The sequence below is a fragment of the Camellia sinensis genome, chromosome 9 (assembly GCF_055761805.1).
Source record: "Camellia sinensis isolate YWXY chromosome 9, ASM5576180v1, whole genome shotgun sequence".
NCBI lineage: Eukaryota > Viridiplantae > Streptophyta > Magnoliopsida > Ericales > Theaceae > Camellia > Camellia sinensis.
In genome coordinates this window covers 33,181,426-33,202,521 of record NC_138969.1, presented here as the reverse complement: position 1 = coordinate 33,202,521, position 21,096 = coordinate 33,181,426, and the positions used below count along the sequence as shown (strand labels likewise).

The following is a 21,096-nucleotide window of genomic DNA, read 5'->3' as shown; positions in this document are numbered from 1 at the left end:
TTTGCGCTTGTCGGAGCAAAATGAACGCAAAACAGAGTAACACCGATCGATCGCCCGACGGAAAAAGATTGTCAGCGACAACTACTGTGCATTTTTTTGTGATTGCTTGATTAAGGTGACGAGAACTCGATAGTGTGGATAAAAGACAGAAAGCCTGACTCAACTGTGCCCCTAGTTCATCACTTCTCCTTTTTTGTTTTTCCTTTTCTGCTAAAGCGATTTTGATCAACGTGAGAGGTAAATTAGCACACTTGTTCCATTTTCTACCTTGAAATCATATAAGCCAAATTATGAGCACTGAAAATTTTCTCTTTTTGGTCCAAAGAATGGTCTGAGTTTTGAAAAATGGAATAATTTTTGAGAAAATCAGTCAACTTCATTAAAAGTCCTCAAAATCTATTTTTGCAAATGACCACTACTCGATCAACATGAAATCAACCCTTGAGATGTACACTCGAATTCATCTTTTGACTGAACTCGTCTGAAGGAGAAATAGGACAACTGAATCAAATGGGGACGAGCCATTAAATATGGATAGCCGAGCCGAATAAAGATACACCAATCAAACATGGACGAGATGAGTGAGTTGACAAATGATTAAGGCCGAACTTCAAGATGAAGCTGCCTACGTATCCCAAAGATCGGAATCAGGCCATACGTAGTTCCGGTTAAGGTTCACTCGGGTATTGACACTCTCCTTTTGTGCTCTAACTTTTGCCAAAGTCACCCTTTCGGGTTTTCAACCTTGCGAGCTTTTCATCATTTTTTTTTTTTTTTTTTTTTTTTTTTTTTTTTTTTTTTTTTTTTTTTTTTTTTTTTTTTTTTTTGCCAAAGTCGCCCTTTCGGGTTTTCAACCTTGCAAGCTTTTCATCATTTTCATTTTTTTTTTTTTTTTTTTTTTTTTTTTACTCTAACTTTTGCCAAAGTCGCCCTTTCGGGTTTTCAACCTTGCGAGCTTCTCAAGGGTAGTACTTCTTCAGCTTGTCCATGTTGATTGGTTGTGAGAACTCCAAACCATCCAAATCCATGAGAATGGCTGCTCCTCCTGACCAGATTGATTTAATGATGTAGGGACCCGTCCAATTGGGTCTAAACTTGCCCCTAGGATCGTGAATAGGAGCTCGGTTGTCTTTCAACACTAAGTCCCCTTCCCTCAAATTCCTGGATCTAACCTTTTTGTTGAATGCTCTGGCAATCCTGCGTTGATACCCCTGAATGTGGTATAACGCCTTCAACCTTCGCTCATCAAACAAAAATAGTTCCTCAAATCGGTTCTGTTGCCAATCAGCTTCTGTTATCTGACATTCAGCCATAATCCTTAATGAAGGCACTTCCAACTCAATCGGCAAAACAGCCTCCATTCCATATACCAAAGAGTAAGGGGTTGCCCCTGTAGATGTTCGGATTGATGTCCTGTATCCCCAAAGTGCAAAAGGCAACTTCTCTGGCCAATCTTTATAAGTTTCTACCATCTTACACAGAATGTTCTTGATGTTTTTATTTGCAGCTTCAACGGCTCCATTGGTTTGTGGCCTGTAAGTTGATGACTTGTGAAAAGCCACGTTATACTTCTCAAGTAGAACTGCCACTTCTCCTTTGAAATGGGAGCCATTGTCTGAAATTAATTCGTTTGGCACCCCGTATCTGCAGATAATGTTGTTCTTGATAAATTTGGCCACATGTGATGTTTTCAACACAGAATATGACTGTGCTTCAACCCATTTGGTAAAATAGTCAATGGCAACCAAGATGAACTGATGCCCATTTGAACCTTTCGGTGTGACTGCCCCGATGACATCTATGCCCCAAACTGAGAAAGGCCAAGGCGAAGTCATGTTGTAGAGTTTTGATGGCGGGATGTTCATGCGATTGGCATGGATTTGACATTTGTGGCATCGCCTAACAAAGTTGATGCAATCACTTTCCATGGTTAACCAGTAGTATCCTTGTCTAAGGATTTTTCTAGCTAGCATTATACCGTTCATATGGGCTCCACACTCTCCTCCATGGATGGCTTCCATGATACGTTTTGCCTCTTCTTCTTCTACACATAGCTTGTGCATTCCCAGATGCCCTCTCTTATATAACTTATCTCCACAAATGACAAACTGAGTGGCAAGACGCCGTATCCCCCTTTTGTCTTTGGTGTTTGCCCCTTGTGGATATGTACCGCTTTCCAGAAAATTCCAAATATCAAAGTACCAAGGGTTTTCATCTTGAACTTCTTCCGTTACGGCTATCATTTCATATGCGGGGGTGTACCTTTGTTCTATAAGGATCGGACGCATCTTGACCCCGACCGGTATATCTATCATTGATGCTAAGGTTGCCAACGCATCAGCAAATCGGTTGTTCTCTCTTACCAAGTGCGTAAAAGTCAGTTTTTCGAACCTCGGGATCAACATGTCCAAGGTTTGATGGTAGACTTTCATTTTTTCCTCTTTAACTTTCCAATCTCCGTTGGCTTGAGAGACGACCAAGTTTGAGTCCCCAATCACATCCAACCTTATTGCCCCTAGTTCCAGGGCTGCTTCCAATCCAGCAATGCATGCCTCATACTCTGCTTGGTTATTAGATACCCTGAATTGGAGTTTGAAAGCTAAGGGGATATGGGAATCATCCGGCGCTATGAGCAACACGCCTATTCCATAGCCAAATTGATTAGACGCTCCATCAAAGTACAACTTCCAAGTGTCTTCTTCTATCTGCATGACCTCTTCATCTGGGAATGAGTACTCCACATCTTCTCCTCCTTCAATTGGGTGATCAGCCAAAAATTCCGCTACAGCCCTTCCTTTGACAGATTTGCGAGTGACATACTTAAGGTCAAATTCAGAAAGCAAGAGTAACCAACGAGCTAGCCTGCCGGTAAGAGCTGGTTTCTCAAAGAGATATTTGATGGGGTCTAATCTTGAAACCAGAATTACCGAGTGAGCTAACAAGTAGTGTCTCAACTTCTTGGTGGCCCAAACCAAAGCCAAGCAAGCCTTTTCCAAGGAAGTATAGCGGATCTCGTAGTCAAGCATCTTCTTACTCAAGTAGTAGATGGCTTTCTCCACTTTCTCATCTGACTCTTGAGCAAGCATACATCCCATGGTTGATTCAGTCACTGATAAATACAAAATTAGCGGTTTTCCTGGCTCGGGCGGTGATAACACAGGTGGATTCCGCAGATACTGCTTGACTTGCTCGAATGCAAACTGACATCGATTATTCCATTGGAACTTCTTCCCTTTCTTCAGGAGACCAAACAGTGGTTCACAAGTCAAGGTTAGCTTTGAAATAAACCTCCTTATGAATTGCACCTTTCCTAGAAAACCCCGCACCTCTTTTTCAGTCATTGGTGGCGGCATTTCTAAGATGGCCTTAATTTTAGATGGATCAACTTCGATTCCCCGTTGTGTGATCAGAAATCCTAACATCTTACCCGCAGTTACCCCAAAGGTGCATTTTTGTGGATTTAGCCTTAGCTTGTATTCCCTAATTCTCTCAAAGAATTTCTTCAATGCAGTGTAATGGCTTTCCCGATCTTTGGACTTGACAATCATGTCATCTACATACACCTCAACTTCCTTGTGGATCATATCATGCAAAAGAGTGGTAGCAGCTCTCTGGTAAGTAGCCCCGGCATTCTTCAAACCGAATGGCATAACCCTGTAGCAGTATGTCCCCCATGGTGTGGTAAATGCTGTCTTTTCTCTGTCCTCTGGAGCCATGAGGATTTGGTTATATCCTGAAAAACCATCCATGAATGACAGTAAAGCATGTCCTGCAGTGAAGTCTACCAATTCGTCGATATGTGGCAATGGGAAATCATCTTTTGGGCTAGCCTTATTCAAATCCCGGAAGTCAACACAAACTCGAATTCTGCCGTCTTTCTTCGGAACTGGCACAATATTGGCTAACCAAGTAGGATATTCTGATACTAGCAAAAAACCAGCATTGATTTGCTTAGTAACCTCTTCTTTAATTTTTAAGGCCCAATCAGGACGAATTCTGCGAAGCTTCTGTTTGACAGGTCGGGCCCCAGGGTCGAGAGGGATCCTATGCTGTACAATCTCAGGGTCAATTCCTGGCATGTCTTCGTAGGACCATGCAAAAACATCTTTGAATTCTGTTAATAAAGCAACTAATTGTTCACGTTCCTCTGAAGACAATGTAGAACCAATTTGAATCAAGCGAGGATCTTTTTCAGTACTCACATTTACAGAAACAATTTCATCCACTAATGGCTTAGCACGCCTTTCTTCCTCCCAGTCGATTAAATCTTTCAAAGCCCGAGGGATTTCTTCCTCTTCGTTTTCATCAAAATTTTGAAAATTTTGGTCAATATTATGAACTATGGGCACAGAAAAGTAAGCGGAAATCACATCTTCATTCAAAGCCTCGGGCTCACAAGTTGCAACAGACTCAAAAGAGAAAGAAAAAGAAGACTCAGACATTTTAGACAAACTTAAATCTGCTTCTACCCCCACAGGCCCACCAAACTCAGACTCAACAGCCAATTCAGAACTCTCAATACAACTTTTTTCAAAATGCCAATTTATTTGTGAGCCATTCACCGCATCCATGATGAAGCTTGAACAGTCAGCAGGTACCTCTTCCCCGATCACGGCAATGGTCATATCCCCCAAATTCATCGGTTCAGCGTTAGTATGTGATTCTATCAGTAAGTCAGCCAGTGTTAGACCCAGAACTTCCTCTGTGCTGCTTTCGGAGCTGACCTCTCTATCTTGTCTGATGTCGATACTAGGATCTACCCCCTCCTCATCACTGTCAGAAAGCTGATGATCGAAGAAGATCTCAAACCCAGGGTATCTCTTTTTCTCCACTTGATCAATCCAGGGCTCAGGGAAACCACAGAAAGGGAAGTCTTCTCCTTGGCGGACAAAGCGTCCGTTCAAGGTCCCACGAATTGGCTTATGAACTAACTCAAACTGCTGCCCGGTTCTCTTGGCCTTGATCCTGTCCCTGATCTCTTCAGTTTTCCTTTTCCAGTCATCAACTGTGGGTGCATACCCCAGTCCGAATGCATGTGGGTTATGAGGTACTTCACTGGCTGTAGTAATACTTTTCCTGCCACTTTGTCCCAATCCCATCCCTGGAATGTGACCTAGTTTACTCATGAAATAGATTGATTGGGCACTGACGTATACACCTTCATCTTCTGCCATGAGCGTTTGAACTAGCTGGGCCTCTGCCAATGTAAAACCTGATAGGAATACATCTTCTTCCCCATGCTGTATTTCTAGCAGTGGTGTTGTGACTTCTGGGGGAGGATGAATGGATGAATTTCCGAAGACAGTGGCAATTCCTCCGCCGTATGGGTACTTTACCAATTGATGTAATGTGGATGATACAGCTTTTATCTGATGAAGCCAGGGCCTTCCCAATAGCAAGTTGAATGTCGCGGGAACATCCATGACATGAAATTCAGCTTCGTGCTCAGATGGACCCACTGCTATTTGTACTTTGATTGTCCCCATCACTTCCCGACTAGTATTATCATAGGCCCGGATCAATTGAGTAGTGGGCGTGAAATCTACCGGCTTTAGCCCGATTGCATAAGCAGTGCGTGTAGGGCAAACATTGATGGCTGATCCGGTGTCAATCAGAACAATCGGTATCCATTTCTTTCTGCATTCCAGTGATACGTACAGAGGCTTATTATGTCCCGATCCTTCTTGTGGCAACTCTTTGTCAGCAAAAGTTATTGCTGGGATTGTTTCTCTCGGGGTGATTAATGACACTAGTTGCTCAGGAGTGGTGTCAATTGACAGCTTAGCCTTGCTCAACATTGACAACATTGCCTGTCGATGTTCTCGAGAAGCCATGAGAAGACCCCAAATAGAAATGTTTGCTTGGATCTTTTTCAGTTGTTTTAGAACCAGGTCTTCTTCTACCTCTTTTCCTTTTTCTTTCTCTTTCTCTTTCTCTACCTCTTTATCTTTGCCAGAGGGTTCTCCTTGGTCTAGATGTGGAGGCTTGAAGTAGCGCCCACTCCTAGTCAAATGATCAATTTCGTCTGCATACCAAGTCTCATCCGGCACATGGTTTACCCATTCATCATCAGTATGGGCCAGTTGTAGGTCATTATCATCCCACCATTCGCCTTCGTTGACTGAGAGGCAATTATCTAGCGCTGCTTGAATCATTCCAACAGTATGCTCTAGCTGGCTTTCTGGTTCTTCTTCTCTTCCTTTGGACCTCTTTCCTTTGCCACATTTAACAGGTTTCCCGAAATCAAGTCTTTTTCTTTCAGTTTCCTCAGCAGAAGTTTCATCATTGCTTGACCAACTGTGACTGTAATTCTCCGGTTCCCACCATGCCCTCTGCACATTCTCAAGATCTAATTCTTCGAAGAAATGAAGATTAGCCAAGTCCTCCTCTGGGTCGGCCAAATCATCCAACCCCTTTTCAAGTACATCATCTCTGACAACATTGATAGAAAATGAGTCAGGCAGATCAACCTCAAGCTTTAGTTGACCATCGGGAATAATATACCGGCTAGGATCATACTTTTTCTCTGATAGTTTGCCAGCCTCAAGCATAGGTACTACCACCATAGGGTTTTGGGGTTTTGGCTGGGTTGGAGGTGCATCCATCATGCATAACTCAATGCCTTCAGGAATATATACCTCAGGTTTTGGTAAATGAGTAGGTGTGATATAGATACTGGGGTTGAAGGTGGATGAAAGTGTATGGATGAGGTTAAGATGAGGAGGTGATGGAACTCTGTCATGGGGTGGCAACGGGTTGGTAGTGACGTTGGGTTTTGGCGGTTGTGGGGGAGCTATGACTTTATTGTCTATGAGATCTTGGATCTTATGTTGGAGACGAAAGCAACGATCAGTGTCATGTCCTGGTTGTTGGTGGAAAGCACAGTGTTTGGTAGGGTCATGTTTGGCTGGGAGAGGTTCGGGAAGAGGTCGGGGGTCCAAAGGTGTCAAGTACCCTCTTTTTATCAAGATGTTCATTGCTTTAGAGAGTGACATATAGAGAGGAGTGAATGTTCTACTTGGAGCTCGGGTTGTGTTTTGCAGGCCAGCATGAGCAAAGGGATCGGCTATTTTAGTGGTGGTGGCAACCAAGTTGATTTCAGAGGGTTTCACAGCTGTGCTACCACTGGTGGTAGTATTGGAACTGCGACCAAAAGGTTTCCGAACAGGTTCCTTATCATCAATAATTCCCTGTTTGATGGCATCCTCTATCTGAACCCCTATCTCTTTTAAGTCATTAAAAGTGAAGAGCGGGAGGACTATCATTTTTTGTAACATCTTTCCATGTAGATTTCTGACTATCATACGAATTTGGTCCTTTTCAAGTGGTCTGTTGGTCATCATTGCTGCTTTTGCCCTCCATCTGGTGATAAAGGTCATGAAACTTTCATTGGGCTCTTGACGGGTGGCTTCTAATTCCCGAGTAGTCACCTCAATCTGGGTGTTATAAGCATACTGGGTGATAAAGGCCCCGGCTAACTCTTCCCAACTTTGTTTTACCGAGTCCTCTAACTTGGCGTACCAGATGGCAGCCACTCCTGACAAAGTTCGTCCGAATAAAGAGAGCTTTTGCGGACGAGTCAAACCCATAGGCTTTAAGACATCAGAGAATAGGCGAATGTGCACCATTGGGTCACCGGAGCCATCAAACCTATCAATGTGTGGCATTTTAAACCGTTCTGGCAACTTCACAGCTGTCTCAGTGTACCCGTCTTCGATGTCCGGGATTGAATTGACTCCTTGTGCCTTTTTGAAAAGTTTTTCCAACTTGGCCAGCTTCAACATAGTTGAGTCAGACTCAGGTGCTTCAGAGGGATGGAGCCCTCCCACTGGTTGTGGAAGAGGAAATGATCCTCCTGAAGTTTGTGCAGGAACCCTCAGATCTTCTGGTGAATTAGGTTCAGGAAACTCGTCAACCGGTGGAGGTGGAGGCGGAACTGGCTGAGTCACCGGAGGTGGTTGAGTAATGGATGCCCCAGATGAGCGTTGCAGTTCAGCAAGAGTATTGCCTTGAGCAGCAAGAGTAGTGCCTTGGGCAGAAACCGTAGTGGCAACAATATCCATGCTCCGTTGAAGGCCCAGTAGTATGTCTGCTATATTTTCTGGAATTTGAGCCATCACTGATTCTGGTGAGTTAAGTGGTGATGATCTAGCAGGTGAAGAAGGGGTATTCTGGACAGTTGATGAAGCTTTTGCTTTTCTTCGTGTAACCGGTGGCAAAGAAACTAACACTGGCTGACCCTGAACCAAATCTGTACTTTTGCAAAGTCTACCAACGCGGGTCCACAGAACTTGGGGGATATTAGACCTTTCGGAAGCTATAGTGCTCGACTACCTTGCTGAAACAAAATGGGACTCCCAATCAGAATTTCATCAGCATCCCAGCTCAACTGATTACTGCTAACTCATGTTGAAAAAAAATTGAACTCAACCACACAAGCTGAAATGACTGAACCACTCATCTGAATCTAAGAATCCCCATACATTGCGCATAACACATAGCATGAAAGAGAACAAACACCCCTATGGGGGCTAGGGTTACCCTGTCCTAACTTTGAAATGATCTAGGGTTTCACTATTCAAACAAGCGGCATCATACATCCTAGAAATGGGAGAGCATCCTGTCCTAATTTTGGAAGGTACTAGAGCTCATTATATGTATAAGGTTGGCTCTACTTTACGGGTTGAAGCCAAGGTGACGTTACCAAAGAGTCCTTTGGGTCATAACCAATAAAGATCCCAGGAAATCAGAAGAGTCAAATAGCCTCTCTTCGGAGTCTGAGAACCTTAGATAGCAAAGCTAGATAGCAGGGCTACATAGCAAAGCTACCCTTTTGACAAATCTCAAAAGGTTACAACACAAGGCCTCTAAAGTATCGTAAAAATAGGTATAGTGTCACAAAAAGCTTACCTGTGCTCCCACCAGTATCTGGGCAACACAAGGACTTGAAGTGCACCAATGAATGCAATGCAATGAACATATAATTGAAAATAAAGGTCATATCATGGAGTTCGAGTCAAGGTTTCATAAAATCCCCAGCAGAGTCGCCAGAAACTGTAACATGCCCGGGGGGTACCCGCGCGCGTTAAACAGTTCGGACCCCCGAGATCTCTTTGATCTATTCTCACGAGTACAATGTGAAACATAGATGAGAGTCCAGATTTGACAACTTTTATTGAAAATCCATTTTATTGCAATTTTGTCAAAAATGGACTGCGTCATCAGATCTCAGAGTCGCCACCTAATATTTATTTTGGGAAAATTAGGAAACCCATAACTCGTGCCAAGGCCACTGTTCGTCGTAACCAAGGATGCTTGGCTCGGAACCTTAGGTATGAGAGGGGAAGGTCAATAATGAGCACCCCCGCCCACCCGATCAAAGATCGGCCTTTACTAACCATGATATGAATTTTATTTTATTTATATGTTCATGTTCTGATTAGTTAATGAATCCTAAAATTTACTATGTGAAGCATACAAGTATAGACTATGCCATTCATTTTGGAGTAATTTGATATCATGCATTTTGAAAGAGTTTTGACGATGTACAACCCAAATAAATTGAGTTTACAAGCATGAAAAATCAACATCATTCCAAATTAAGCGACACAACCTCCATCCACTGGCATTCATAGAGTTATATCACATAAGCAACTAGCCTCATGGTAGAATGCTAGACATAGTAAGAAAAATACACACACACGGGATGCTAAAGCATAAAAACTTACATGTTTGACGTCCCACGAACAAGCTGCAAAACAAAGTTAGTAAAATATGCATGATCTTATATACAAAATCCTAATGCAATTCACTCATGAGATGCAACTAAAGATTCGGCTTCTAAAATATGATATGTGAATCATCTCAAGAACATGAGGTAGCGCACATAATCACATAGGAATTGATTAAATCCACAAATGCAAACTTAGCCGAATCAAGATGCATGAAACATGGATGCAAAGCATAACTATGATGAAAAATAAATATGATGTTTATGTACAAATAAAGAAAGCGAGTAAAAGAACGGGATAGAAAGAAGAGGGGCGGGGAATTATTACAACATTTAAAGAATAATTACAAACCAAATTAGAGAGGGATGAGGAGAATATTACAACAAAATAAAAACCTCACAATACACTCAAAATAAAATAAATAAATAAAATAAAAGCTTCATGTTCTTTAGAACCGCCGGCGGAAATTGGTCAATATTGGGAGATTACGCCATCTTGTTCGGAAGAAGCTAACCGACCGGCCAAATAGGCCGGCCGGCGAACTAGGCCAAGCAAAACCTGTCTTGTTGCAAAACCAAGAAAAGGAACAAACAAAAAAAATATGTAGGTGGCTCAACTAACCACTACCGGTTAGATTAAAAAAGAAAAGAAAAATAAAAAATAAAAAAATAAAAAGTGCAAACTCACAATATAAACCTAAAGCAATAAAACAAATATAAGATAGAACATGCAAGATTATAACGGAACTAATATGAGACTAATACACGAAAAAAAAAAAATAAATAAATAAATATGAGGTAAAACATGCAAGATTACAACAAAACTAATATGAAATTAAAGTATGCGAATAAAAATAAATAAATAAATAATTATGAGCGAAACAAACCACTAGGATTATAACAACACACTATGAAATATAAAGTAAGAAAATAAATATGAGATAAACAAACTACTTGGATTATAACAAAACACAATGAAATAAGAAGCAAGAATATAAATATAAAATATAAGAAAATGGAAGATTAAAAATTCACCTTCCAAAGAAAGATTGAACTTCTTGATTTCCAAACTTCCTCTTGATCACCCTCAAGTGTAGGAAGTGTGTTCTCAAATCCTCAATTCGAAATTATGGAGTTTATGGAGTTTGTGGTATGGAAAGTGGCTAACTCTCAAGTTTTTCTCACTTTCAATCACTAAACATTCTTCCTTATGATCGAGGCGATTGATCTTTGGCTATATCAGAATTTTTGGAGTGGTTTTGGTGTATGGAAATGAGGAATTTCAGTAGCTATGGAAGGTATGGGGTGTATATGGAAGATAGAAATATTTTTGGCTAAACAACTCAAATTTTCTCTCTTTTTTCACTCTTTTCTCACTCCTTTCTCTTCAATTTCGTGGTCCTCTCCCTCTCTTACAATATGATCATTCTATATAGGCAATGAGGGAGAGTAAAGGTCAAAAAGAAGGTGGGAGACAAGGTGGGAGACAAGAATGTGATAGGAGGGCAAATTTTCAAGGTGGTTGCATGGGATACTCCTTTATGGATGCAAACAAAATATCTTTTTGACTATGGAGGATGATTAGGTATAATGGAGGATGAGTGGATGCACTTGAATGGCTCAAAAAATGGGTAAATGGGTTGTCCCAACCGAACCAAAACCAAGAAAAATGGGCTATTGTTGTTTTGGGTCGAATCAACAAAATCTGCTTTTAAGCCCAACTTCAAATGGGCATATCTCCCCCATATGGACTTGGTTTTAGGCAGTTCTTTGGTCCAAATTGAAGCCCCAGAAGTCTACTTTCCAATGGTGGAGGCCTCACATTTAAATTCCAAGTGTACAAAGAGATATACCTAATTTAGTGAAGGCTGTCTCGGGCTGGATCAACAAAATCTGCTCTTAAGCTCAACTTCAAATGGGCATATCTCCCTTATTTGGACTTGGTCTAAGGTGGTTCTTGGGTCTAAATTGAAGCCCCAGAAGTCTACTTTCTAATGGTGGTAGCCTCACATTTAAATTCTAAGTGTACAAACAGAAATGCCTAATTTAGTGAAGACTGCTCATTTCCTTCTTAATGATTTGATACTCATCCTTTTCCTAAACCAGCTTTCTTTCATCCCCTCCTATTTCCTTCAACTCCAAACCTATAAAGAAGATATTTTTAAATATTTTTCAAAAATTTCACCTCCCTTCCATTTATTTCCACTTTGTCCTTACTCGGTTTACTGAAAAGTGCAATATTTTAATCGAAATAGAAGCCTCGGGACATCGTAGAAACATTTAAAAAAACATATTTTGAAAAGAGGGTTTTAAGGTATAAAATAGTTTGGCCAAAAAAATGGGTGAAGGTTGGGATTAAAACTTAAATTCCATCTTTCTTACTGAGAATTTTGTGAGAAACACATTCTAATTGTCATCATCGGGTAATCAAAAGAAAGCGCCCGAGTCTTAGGGCCGGTCAAAATGGGGTGTCTACAACTCCCATCATGGAGAGAAGACGGTTGGAGCCTATTTACATAATGTTAACAGAATCAGCCTACATAGATAAGACTCGAAATAATGAGACTGCAGACCTTTGGCATGCACGCTTGGGTCACATGAGCTATCACAAGCTAAAAATAATGATGAAGAAGTCTATGCTCAAGGGCCTTCCTTAATTGGATATTTGAGAAGATACAATTTGTGTCAGATGTCAGTATGGTAAGGCACATCAGTTACCATATAACGATTCAAAGTATAGAGCTAAGGAATCCTTAGAGCTTATCCACTCAGATGTCTTCAGACCGGTCAAGCAAGCATCAATCAGTGAAATGCATTACATGGTGACTTTCATTGACGACTTCTCAAGGTACATGTGGGTGTATTTTATGAAAGAGAAGTCTGAAGTTCTGGCTAAGTTCAAAGAATTTTATAAGAAGGTTGAAAGTGAGCTTGGAAAGAAAATTTGATGCTTGCGAACAGATAATGGAGGAGAATATTCATCAGATGAGTTCTCTAACTATCTTAAAGAATGCCAAATTCAACATTAGTTTACCTACTTAGGTACTTTACAACAGAATGAAGTAGCTGAAAAAACGAATAGACATGTTGTAGAAACTTGTCAGAGCATGCTACATACTAAGAATGTGCCTAGCAAATTTTTGGTTGAATGTATGAAGACAACAACTCATGTGATCAACAAGTTACCTCAAACAGGTTTGGGGTTGTCTCACCTTCCAAAAGTTATGGCACACAAAGCCCACAGTAAGTCACTTTCGAGTATTTAGATGCGTCTGCTACGTATTTGTGCCAAATTATCTACGTAGCAAGTTCGATAAGAAGGCAATTCATTGCATCTTCGTGGGCTACGACAGTCAAAGGAAAGGGTGGCAATGTTGCAACCTCACGACTGGCCGCTGCTATACTTCCAGGAATGTTGTGTTTGACAAAGCCTCATCTTGGTGGTCTTCACAAGATGTACCATTTCCAGACTCTAGAAATTTAGAAGATCAGTTACAAGAAAAGCTGGGGGAGTAAAGATAAAGAGGAAGAGGCACCTCTTAGTTTAGAAATCATCAAGGAGCTAGTGTCAACACAAAGTAATGATGAGCTAGAGCTTGACCTGTCAAAGACACCAAAAAGATCTTCAAGTTCGTGGAAAACATGTGTCCATCACAAGAGTCCAGAAGAAGTTCGCCTAAGCCAACAAGAAGGGGTTGAAGAGATTAGACCAAAACTCAGAAGGTCGGAAAGACAATTTAAGCCTAATCCGAAGTATGCAAATGCCACTTTAATTGAAGAAGATAGCATTACAGAGCCAACGACCTTTAAAATGGCATCCTAAAGCAAAGCATGGCAAAAGGCAATAGAGGAAGAGATTCAAGCCCTCAAATAGAATCAAACATGGAAGCTAGTTCCTAAGCCCAAGGGCGTGAAGCCAATATCATGTAAATGGGTATATAAAGTAAAAACTCGTCCTAATGGATCGATAGAAAGGTATAAAGCAAGTCTAGTGGCTCGAGGCTTCTCACAGCAATACGGATTGGACTATGATAAGACATTTAATCCAGTAGCAAAGATCATAACGGTGCAAGTACTAATAGAACTTGCAGCCAGCAAGTTTCGGAAGCTGTGGTAGATGGATGTAAAGAATGCTTTTCTGCATGGTGAGATAGATCGAGACATATATGCAGCAACCCAAGGGGTTTGAAAGCAAAGTCCATCCAACTTATGTTTGCAAATTAAAGAAAGCCTTGTATGGCTTAAAACAAGCACTGAGGGCATGGTATGGCAAAATAGCAGAATTTCTAGTGCAAAACGAGTACTCGGTGGCACCAGTGGACTCGAGCCTATTTGTCAAGTTTCAAGGTGGGAAACTAGCTACAATGCTAGTATATGTGGATGACTTAATCATCACCGGAGATGATAAAGAAGGGATCCAAAGGACAAAAGAGAACTTGTTAGTATGATTTCAAATGAAGGAGCTTGGAGAACGCAAGCATTTTCTTGGGCTTGAAGCAGAACAAAGCAACAAAGGCTTATTCCTCTGCCAGTAGAAATATGCTAAAAATTTGCTACAGAAGTATGGGATGCTTGAGTGCAAGCCAGTTTCTATGCCAATGGAGATGAATGCCAAGTTATGCTCAGAAAAAAGTAAAGACTTGGAGGATACAACTATGTATCAGCAACTAGTAGGTAGTTTGATATACCTCATCCTCACTCAGCCATACAGTACATATGCATTTGGTGTAGTAAGCCGATATATGCAAAAGCCAAAGAAACCTCATCTAGAAGCAGTTCGCTGAATACTCCGATATGTGAAGGGTACAATTGACTTCGGTCTTTTGTACAAGAAAGGCGAAACATGCAAGGTAATTGGCTATTATGATGCCGATTATGCAGGAGATCATGACATACGGAGGTTGACTATTAGGTACGTGTTCAACCTTGGCTCAGGAGCAATCACTTGGTGTAGTAAGAGACAACCTACAGTATCATTATTTACCACAGAGGCTGAATATAGAGAACCAGCAATGACAGCTCAAGAAAGTACATGGCTTATGCAATTGATGAAGGATCTACACTAGCAAGTTGACGTTGGAGTATCGTTGCATTGTGACAATCAGTCAGCAATATGTTTGGTTGATAATCCAGTGTTTCATGCAAGGACAAAGCACGTGGAGGTACATTACCATTTCATTCAAGAAAAGGTACTCCAAAGAGAGATACAGATGAAATCAATCGAAACAGATGACCAAGTAGCAGACTTGTTTACTAAAGGACTTGGGACTTCAAAGTTTGTAGAGCTTTCAGAAGCAACTCTGCTTAACTACAAAAGAAGAACTAAATAAAGGAGTCAATGCTGATAGGGAGTGTTAAGAGTCATCATTGACTTTTGTAGAATTATCTAGGCTATTAATTGCATATGTTGAATAATCTAGAAGACTCCGGAAAGATCTAGAAGACTCTAGAAAAATCTAAAGAAATCTGGAAGATTCTAGAACATTGTAGAAGATTCCAGAACATTAGAGAAGCTTGTAGAAATCTAGAGAAATCTAGAAGGTTCCAGAAGGTTCTAGAATATTTGAGAAATATAGAAAGTACTATTATATACTAGAATAGTTTAGAGAGTTCTAGAATATTGGAAAGTATGAGTATATACTAGAATATTCTAGAGATTTCTAGAATAATAGCTTTTGGATCAAAATGATCCTAACCATCTATTAAGGAGGTGGATGATTGTATAAAGGGAAGTGACCACATTTGGAAAGGACAAGACACAACAACTAAGAGTGGAGTCAAGTACTTGAGTGTGAGTAATTTCAAAGGTGAGGTATCTTTGAGAGTCTTCTTTTATACTTGAGTGTATCTTTGCATCTAAGTAAAGATTTACTTTTGTATAGCCGTTGTGTTCTAACTCAACAACTACGACCACGCCTTTCCTTTTTTCTTTCTCTTTCTAATCTACAGTCACCGGCCACCGGCAACCACCATTGACTGAGGTTCATGGGCAACCACGGAGCACCAACTACTTACTTCATGCTCACCAACAACGAAAGAGATGAGTTTCCGACGAAGAAAATGGGCAGATTGATCTGAGTAGATATATGTTAGATCTGATTAGATCTAAACCAAAAAATAATTGTTGGAGTACAAGCATTTCTCTATATCTGTCTCTTTCAATCTCTTAGTTTTAATACTTTTTTGGTACTATACACTTCTATTCTCGTGTTATAATGGATAAACTTTTCAAGTTTTGATCAAGTTGTTTTCGAATTTTAACTACAAGCAGTGAAAGTTGTAAAATTTTACAGTTTCATTTTTTTTTGTGCTGAATTGAATCATTCTTTAGAACTGTAAAATTTTACAGTTTCATAACATGTTTTTTAGTTTGATTAATAAGGATAAATATTTAATAGAATCATACTTTGAAACTGTAACATTTTATAGTTTCAAATTTTACTCTTCAATTTGATCAATATTAGAAATTATTTGCTTAGACCTTACAAAAATTGAAAATAACATTTTTTTTTTCATTGTTGTTTGTTGTTTGTTGTTCTTTGTTTTTTTTTTTTTCCTTTCAGTTTATCAATATTTAGCACATTTTGCTATTTTTTTTCACTTTAATTTCTCAGTTTCTTCTTCTTCTTTTTCCAACAATATTCTAAACATTCCAGTGAGTCTCCAGCGATATTTTTGATGTCTAACGAATATTCTAGACATTCTGGCGACTTCCAATGACGTTCAGAACATTCTGGCAATACTCCGGTGAATTTTTGATATTCCGGCGACTTTTTGGTGATGTTGAATATTCCGACGAGTCTTCGATGACCGTCTGACGGAAGTCCGACGGTGGTGGGATGTAGGAGCGTCTTTAATTTTTTTTTAAAAAAATAAAATTTTTTGGTAACAATTAAAAATATATAGAGCTAATTGGTGCAAGTATTTTGTTTTAAGATTAGATGGATTTTGAACTTTCTGTATGAGATTTATCAATAAGTTCCCCTAAATATTTTTTAATTGGGCCTTTTATCTATTGGGCCAAACAGAATTTTTGATAACCTTTAAACTAGCCTAAATTAATTAAACAGAATTGGGTCATTTTGAGTTTTTAATATAGTACGAAACCAATGAATTTGGAAGCCTTTTTGGGCCTAATTTTTGGGCCCTTATGCACAGACCTTACTAACAGTGGCAGAGCCACATGGTGACTAAGGGGTCACGTGCCCCCCTGGATTGATTTTTTTTTTTTTTTAGAATATGTATATAAATAAAATTTTAAACAAAAATAATATTTAGAATAAAATGTTAAGGACATTTTTAAATTTACGAAAACAATAGTGATTGTTTTATTGAAAATGAAGTAACTACAACAAATTATATTTTTATGTATGAAAATTTTGTGAAAAAATTTCAATATAAATGTAATATCTATTATTATTAATATGCAAATATAATTAATCTTACTATAGTTATATTGGCATGTGGAGTTCATTCTTCATATGTTGCTTTACTATTGGTTAGTGATATCATATATCAATAATGACGTGATATTACTATTATATGAAATTTTTACTCAAATTTTGTAAAAATTTGATTTATCTTACTATTATATAATTTATTTTATGACTTAAATATATGAATTTTTTACATTGTCCATAATACACTAGTTACACGCAATACTTTCTTTTCGATTTTACTCAAAATTTATTGTAAAATTTTATATGAAATATTTTCTAATAATTTATTTAAGTTTTTGTACTTAATATTAATTTAAAAATTATTGTTATCTTCTTATTGTTGGTTATGAAAAAAAAAATTAAAATTGTAATTAATAATTACCTCTCCTAATTTAGTTTCCTCGCTCCGCCACTTCTTACTAACCTTAACCCAGGACCAATCTTTCCTAGACGAAGTCAGTCATGACAAATTAATGTCTAGACTGGCTTTAGAAATCCTATAAACTTGTTATTCTAATTTATCTTTTTTCTGTCAAAGCATTTTCTTTTTGCGATATTAGAGGTAAAAATATATCGGCATTCTCATTCAAGATCTCTGATATTGTCGAAAACCTACCGGGAAGATTTCAATGTGCTTCATGTGGAACGTGATTGCAATAATTGACAAGTCATGGTAAACAGGAATGATTGGTTGTTGTGATGCTTTAGTTAACTAATAGTATATTAATTGAAAAAAAAAAAAAAGTAAATAAAATATATTTTTTTTCATATCTCTGCATAAACCTTTCAACTAAACACATAAATATAAGGATTGCGATGGCTGCACCAAAAAGCTCAAGGAGCAGCCATAATAGAATGGCTTTGCACAGTATGGTCAAAAAAGAAAGGGATTGGCGAATGAATGTAAAATCAAGGGAGCTTCTATTTGTACAAACTCATTTCACTTTGTGTGTATATTTAATGATAATTATTTTTATTATAATTTTATTTTTAAGTGAAATTATTATTATGGACATTATACACACTTCAAATAAACATATTCGGAAGTTGAATGTAGAAAAAATAAAAAAAATTCAAAATTCTATTGTTGAAAGAAATGGTAATTTTCAAAATTTTACTTCTGAACAAGTTATTTATTTTCGGAATGCTACTTTCGAACAAATTATTTATTGAAAAAGATGTCCATAGAGTGTAATACGTGTGTACAAATAAAAGATCCCCAAAATTAGTGCCCAAAATATAAGCATCAAGTCAAAGCCCCCGGGTCATTTTATTTGATTTTAGTTTTTAAAATTTATTTTTTGGAAAATTTTATTTTTTATTTTCACTACATTTTTTTAATATTTTAAATATATATATTTTTTAATTTTTAGACACGCCTAACATAAATACATTTACAAATTATAATATTTATAATTTTTAAATTTTTTTTTATTAAATACCAAAAATATTTAAAAAAATACAAAAATTCATATTTTTCACATTTTTATATATTTATTAATTTTTTAAAATATTTTATTATTTAGATACATTTAAATAAAGTACATCTAAAAAAATAAAAAATTAATTAAAATTTAAAAAATTTTTACTTTAAAAAAAGAAGCTCAATTTCCAGCTATGACAAATGCATATGAAATCGATGGTCCAAAATTATATGTATCCAATCAAGGATAGGGATAGATACGTTCACTATTCTGTATGATTGCGTTCTCATGTGGGTTATATATTATCATATATATTGAATATAGCTTTTCCCCTATGCTAAAGAACTCAAATATAGAACAAGAGATGGTAACAGTTAGTGAATATCCGAAAGCTATATGCACTTTTATGCTTGTATTGTTTATACTAATATGCTTTGGAGCATGTGGAATTGAAGCACAAACTAGGCGTATTCCCCCTGATGAAAGTAAGAGGCCTTCTATAGTTTCAGTTTGTTCATTTCTATTTCATCTTTCTGTGTTATTTTATTTTTTGATTTGTGAGTATGAAGAAGAGCTTCACTTCAAGTCTTAACACGGGACCCCTCAGACATCCCCAAATTACTCAAGTAAAGTGAGCAAAGTTTTGTACTTGTTTGTAACCCAAGAAGATGAAATTGGATATGAGTCCATTGGAGCTATTATTTTTGTTTAGTTTTTCATTGGTGGCTATAGGCCTGGAGCCATTCCCAATGACAAAACTGCTTTTCAGATTCAAAGCTTTTGGAAATAGTGGTGATCTAACATAGTATCAAACTAATCAGAGCTTTAGTTACTGGGAGGTTTTGGGTTCAAGTCTGTTTCTTTGCATTTAGTTTCCCATTTGGTATGTTTGCTTGAACTATGTTTGTTTGTCTGTTTGTCTCTCTACGTTAGAGATGCTGTTAGATAGCTTGATGTACATATTGGGTCCACTTTCTAAGAGTTTAAACTTTTGGGACTAGTAGCGATCTGACATAATGATCTCATCAAAAGGTTCCATATATATGACTATTTATCGTGTATAACACATTTGTCCATTAAACAAAGTTTGCCTTCTTTACATATGCATGAACTTGATTTTCGGCTCAATTTGTAAATATTAGGATGTCCAACCATACTTAATGTTCATACATAGATATTCTCCATGTTATCTCTTACTGCTTTAAAAGCCAACATGGTTTTGATTTCTGCAGTGGCAGCACTTGGTGAAATAGCTGAACAATTGGGTAAAAAAGACTGGGATTTGAGTCTGAACTATTGTGATGAAAACTTCAACTGGTACACACCAATAGTCCCCACACCCATATATAACAGTACTGTCAACTGCAACTGCTCTTCTTCTGATGAATGTCACATCAGTGCCATGTATGCTCCTCCTTTTTTCTGCTTTTAAATATACATCTTTACTTATTATTCAAGTGCATTTTTCCCTCAAGATTTTATTTGTGATTGGCTATGATGTTTCAATACTAATGTGTTAAAACTTTTTTATGACAGTTAAAAATTCAAATTCTACTTTGTATAGACTGTAGACAATAAAAAGAGGTCATATCTAGTGTGTGATGTGATCCCAATTTAGATGACACACCACAGCAACATGGTTGACATTTTTTGCATCACTTCTCTTTTTATCCACCATAATAGCAAGAATACCATTCCCAGTTTTGCTGCTATTTTCACGTACTACATATTACTTTTGGGGCTTAATATCTTGTCGAATGTCCCTATATGTTGGTCATATATGCAGGCGCTTGGGTTTTGGCTATATGGAGTATTATTTATTTGCCTAATTATTTGTTATTGTTAGTTATTTAATGGTAGGCCTTGACGCTCCATTGTGACTCTAGTGTCATGGATTTGAAATACGGAAACAGCCTCTCGTATGTAGGGGTAAGCTTGCAGCCTGTGTACATTTAACCCTTTCCAGACCCTGCAGTGGTGGGAGCCTTGTGCATTGGGCTGTGCGCTCTCATTTGACAGTTTTTTCAATGAAGTCACAAGCTTATAATCTTTCAAAGTGTAGATGGTAGGCAGTAGAAAGAGACTTTAATCAAAATGTTCAAATCCTTCACATGGGGACCAACCTATAATTATCATGTGAGCTACTCAATTACCAAATTGTCTAGCATAATGTAAGTTCTTTTCAGGGGTTCTCCAAGCAAAATGAGAAGTTATACTTATGTAGTGAAGAATTTTTTTTCCTCTAATGTTATCAATCATGCATGTTTGTTTTTTGGATTTCTTAAACTATGTTATTGTTCCTAGCTCGCTATTGGTCTGTCACTTTTTATTTATGCCATGCACTCTTCATGGTTTCCATGAAAATATATTCATATTATATTGCTAATTGCTAATTTGCTAGGCTGGTTGGGAAAATCAAGGGTATATTTTGATGTCGAGTTATGCTAGGGACCACAAATAATCTACCAAATCTTCTACCAAACCTCTCACATGGGTGTGGAAC

The 21,096-nt window shown here is 38.1% G+C and overlaps 2 protein-coding genes across 6 annotated transcripts in view; one reads left to right on the top strand and one right to left on the bottom strand.

The window, feature by feature from the left end:
- Positions 1 to 225: 225 nt before the first annotated feature.
- LOC145799339 (uncharacterized) lies at positions 226 to 11,138 on the bottom strand. The gene is made up of 7 exons (XM_082888896.1): positions 10,766 to 11,138; positions 4,913 to 8,338; positions 4,371 to 4,831; positions 2,988 to 3,236; positions 2,580 to 2,819; positions 1,173 to 1,298; positions 226 to 267 (listed from the first exon to the last, which is right to left on the bottom strand). Exons 2-7 carry the CDS (start codon positions 8,115 to 8,117, stop codon positions 226 to 228), a joined length of 4,323 nt encoding a protein of 1,440 aa, XP_082745022.1. The 5' UTR covers positions 8,118 to 8,338; positions 10,766 to 11,138.
- A 7,650-nt stretch (positions 11,139 to 18,788) lies between these two features.
- The window catches only part of LOC114306479 (putative LRR receptor-like serine/threonine-protein kinase At1g07650), a 36,059-nt gene continuing 33,751 nt past the window's right edge, over positions 18,789 to 21,096 (top strand). For 3 of the 5 annotated variants that reach the window (XM_028251720.2, XM_082886499.1, XM_082886498.1), the window contains exons 1-2: positions 18,836 to 19,078; positions 19,826 to 19,997. In XM_028251720.2, the coding sequence (XP_028107521.2) occupies positions 18,868 to 19,078; positions 19,826 to 19,997 (383 nt within the window). In that variant the 5' untranslated portion in view covers positions 18,836 to 18,867. Of the gene's footprint in view, positions 19,079 to 19,825; positions 19,998 to 21,096 lie in introns of all 5 variants that reach the window. The other 2 variants (XM_082886497.1, XM_028251716.2) reach the window with 1 other exon arrangement.

What these genes read in the sequence shown, in the direction of transcription:
- LOC145799339 (XM_082888896.1), bottom strand. Translation starts at nt 8,117, where the DNA reads ATGGCTCAAATTCCAGAAAATATAGCAGACATACTACTGGGCCTTCAA. An exon ending in GTTAGTTCATAAGCCAATTC is followed by an intron (nt 4,832 to 4,912) that starts GTGGGACCTTGA and finishes GGATTGATCAAG; the next exon opens with TGGAGAAAAAGAGATACCCT. An exon ending in CCAGAGCATTCAACAAAAAG is followed by an intron (nt 268 to 1,172) that starts GTTAGATCCAGG and finishes TATGATTTCAAG; the next exon opens with GTAGAAAATGGAACAAGTGT.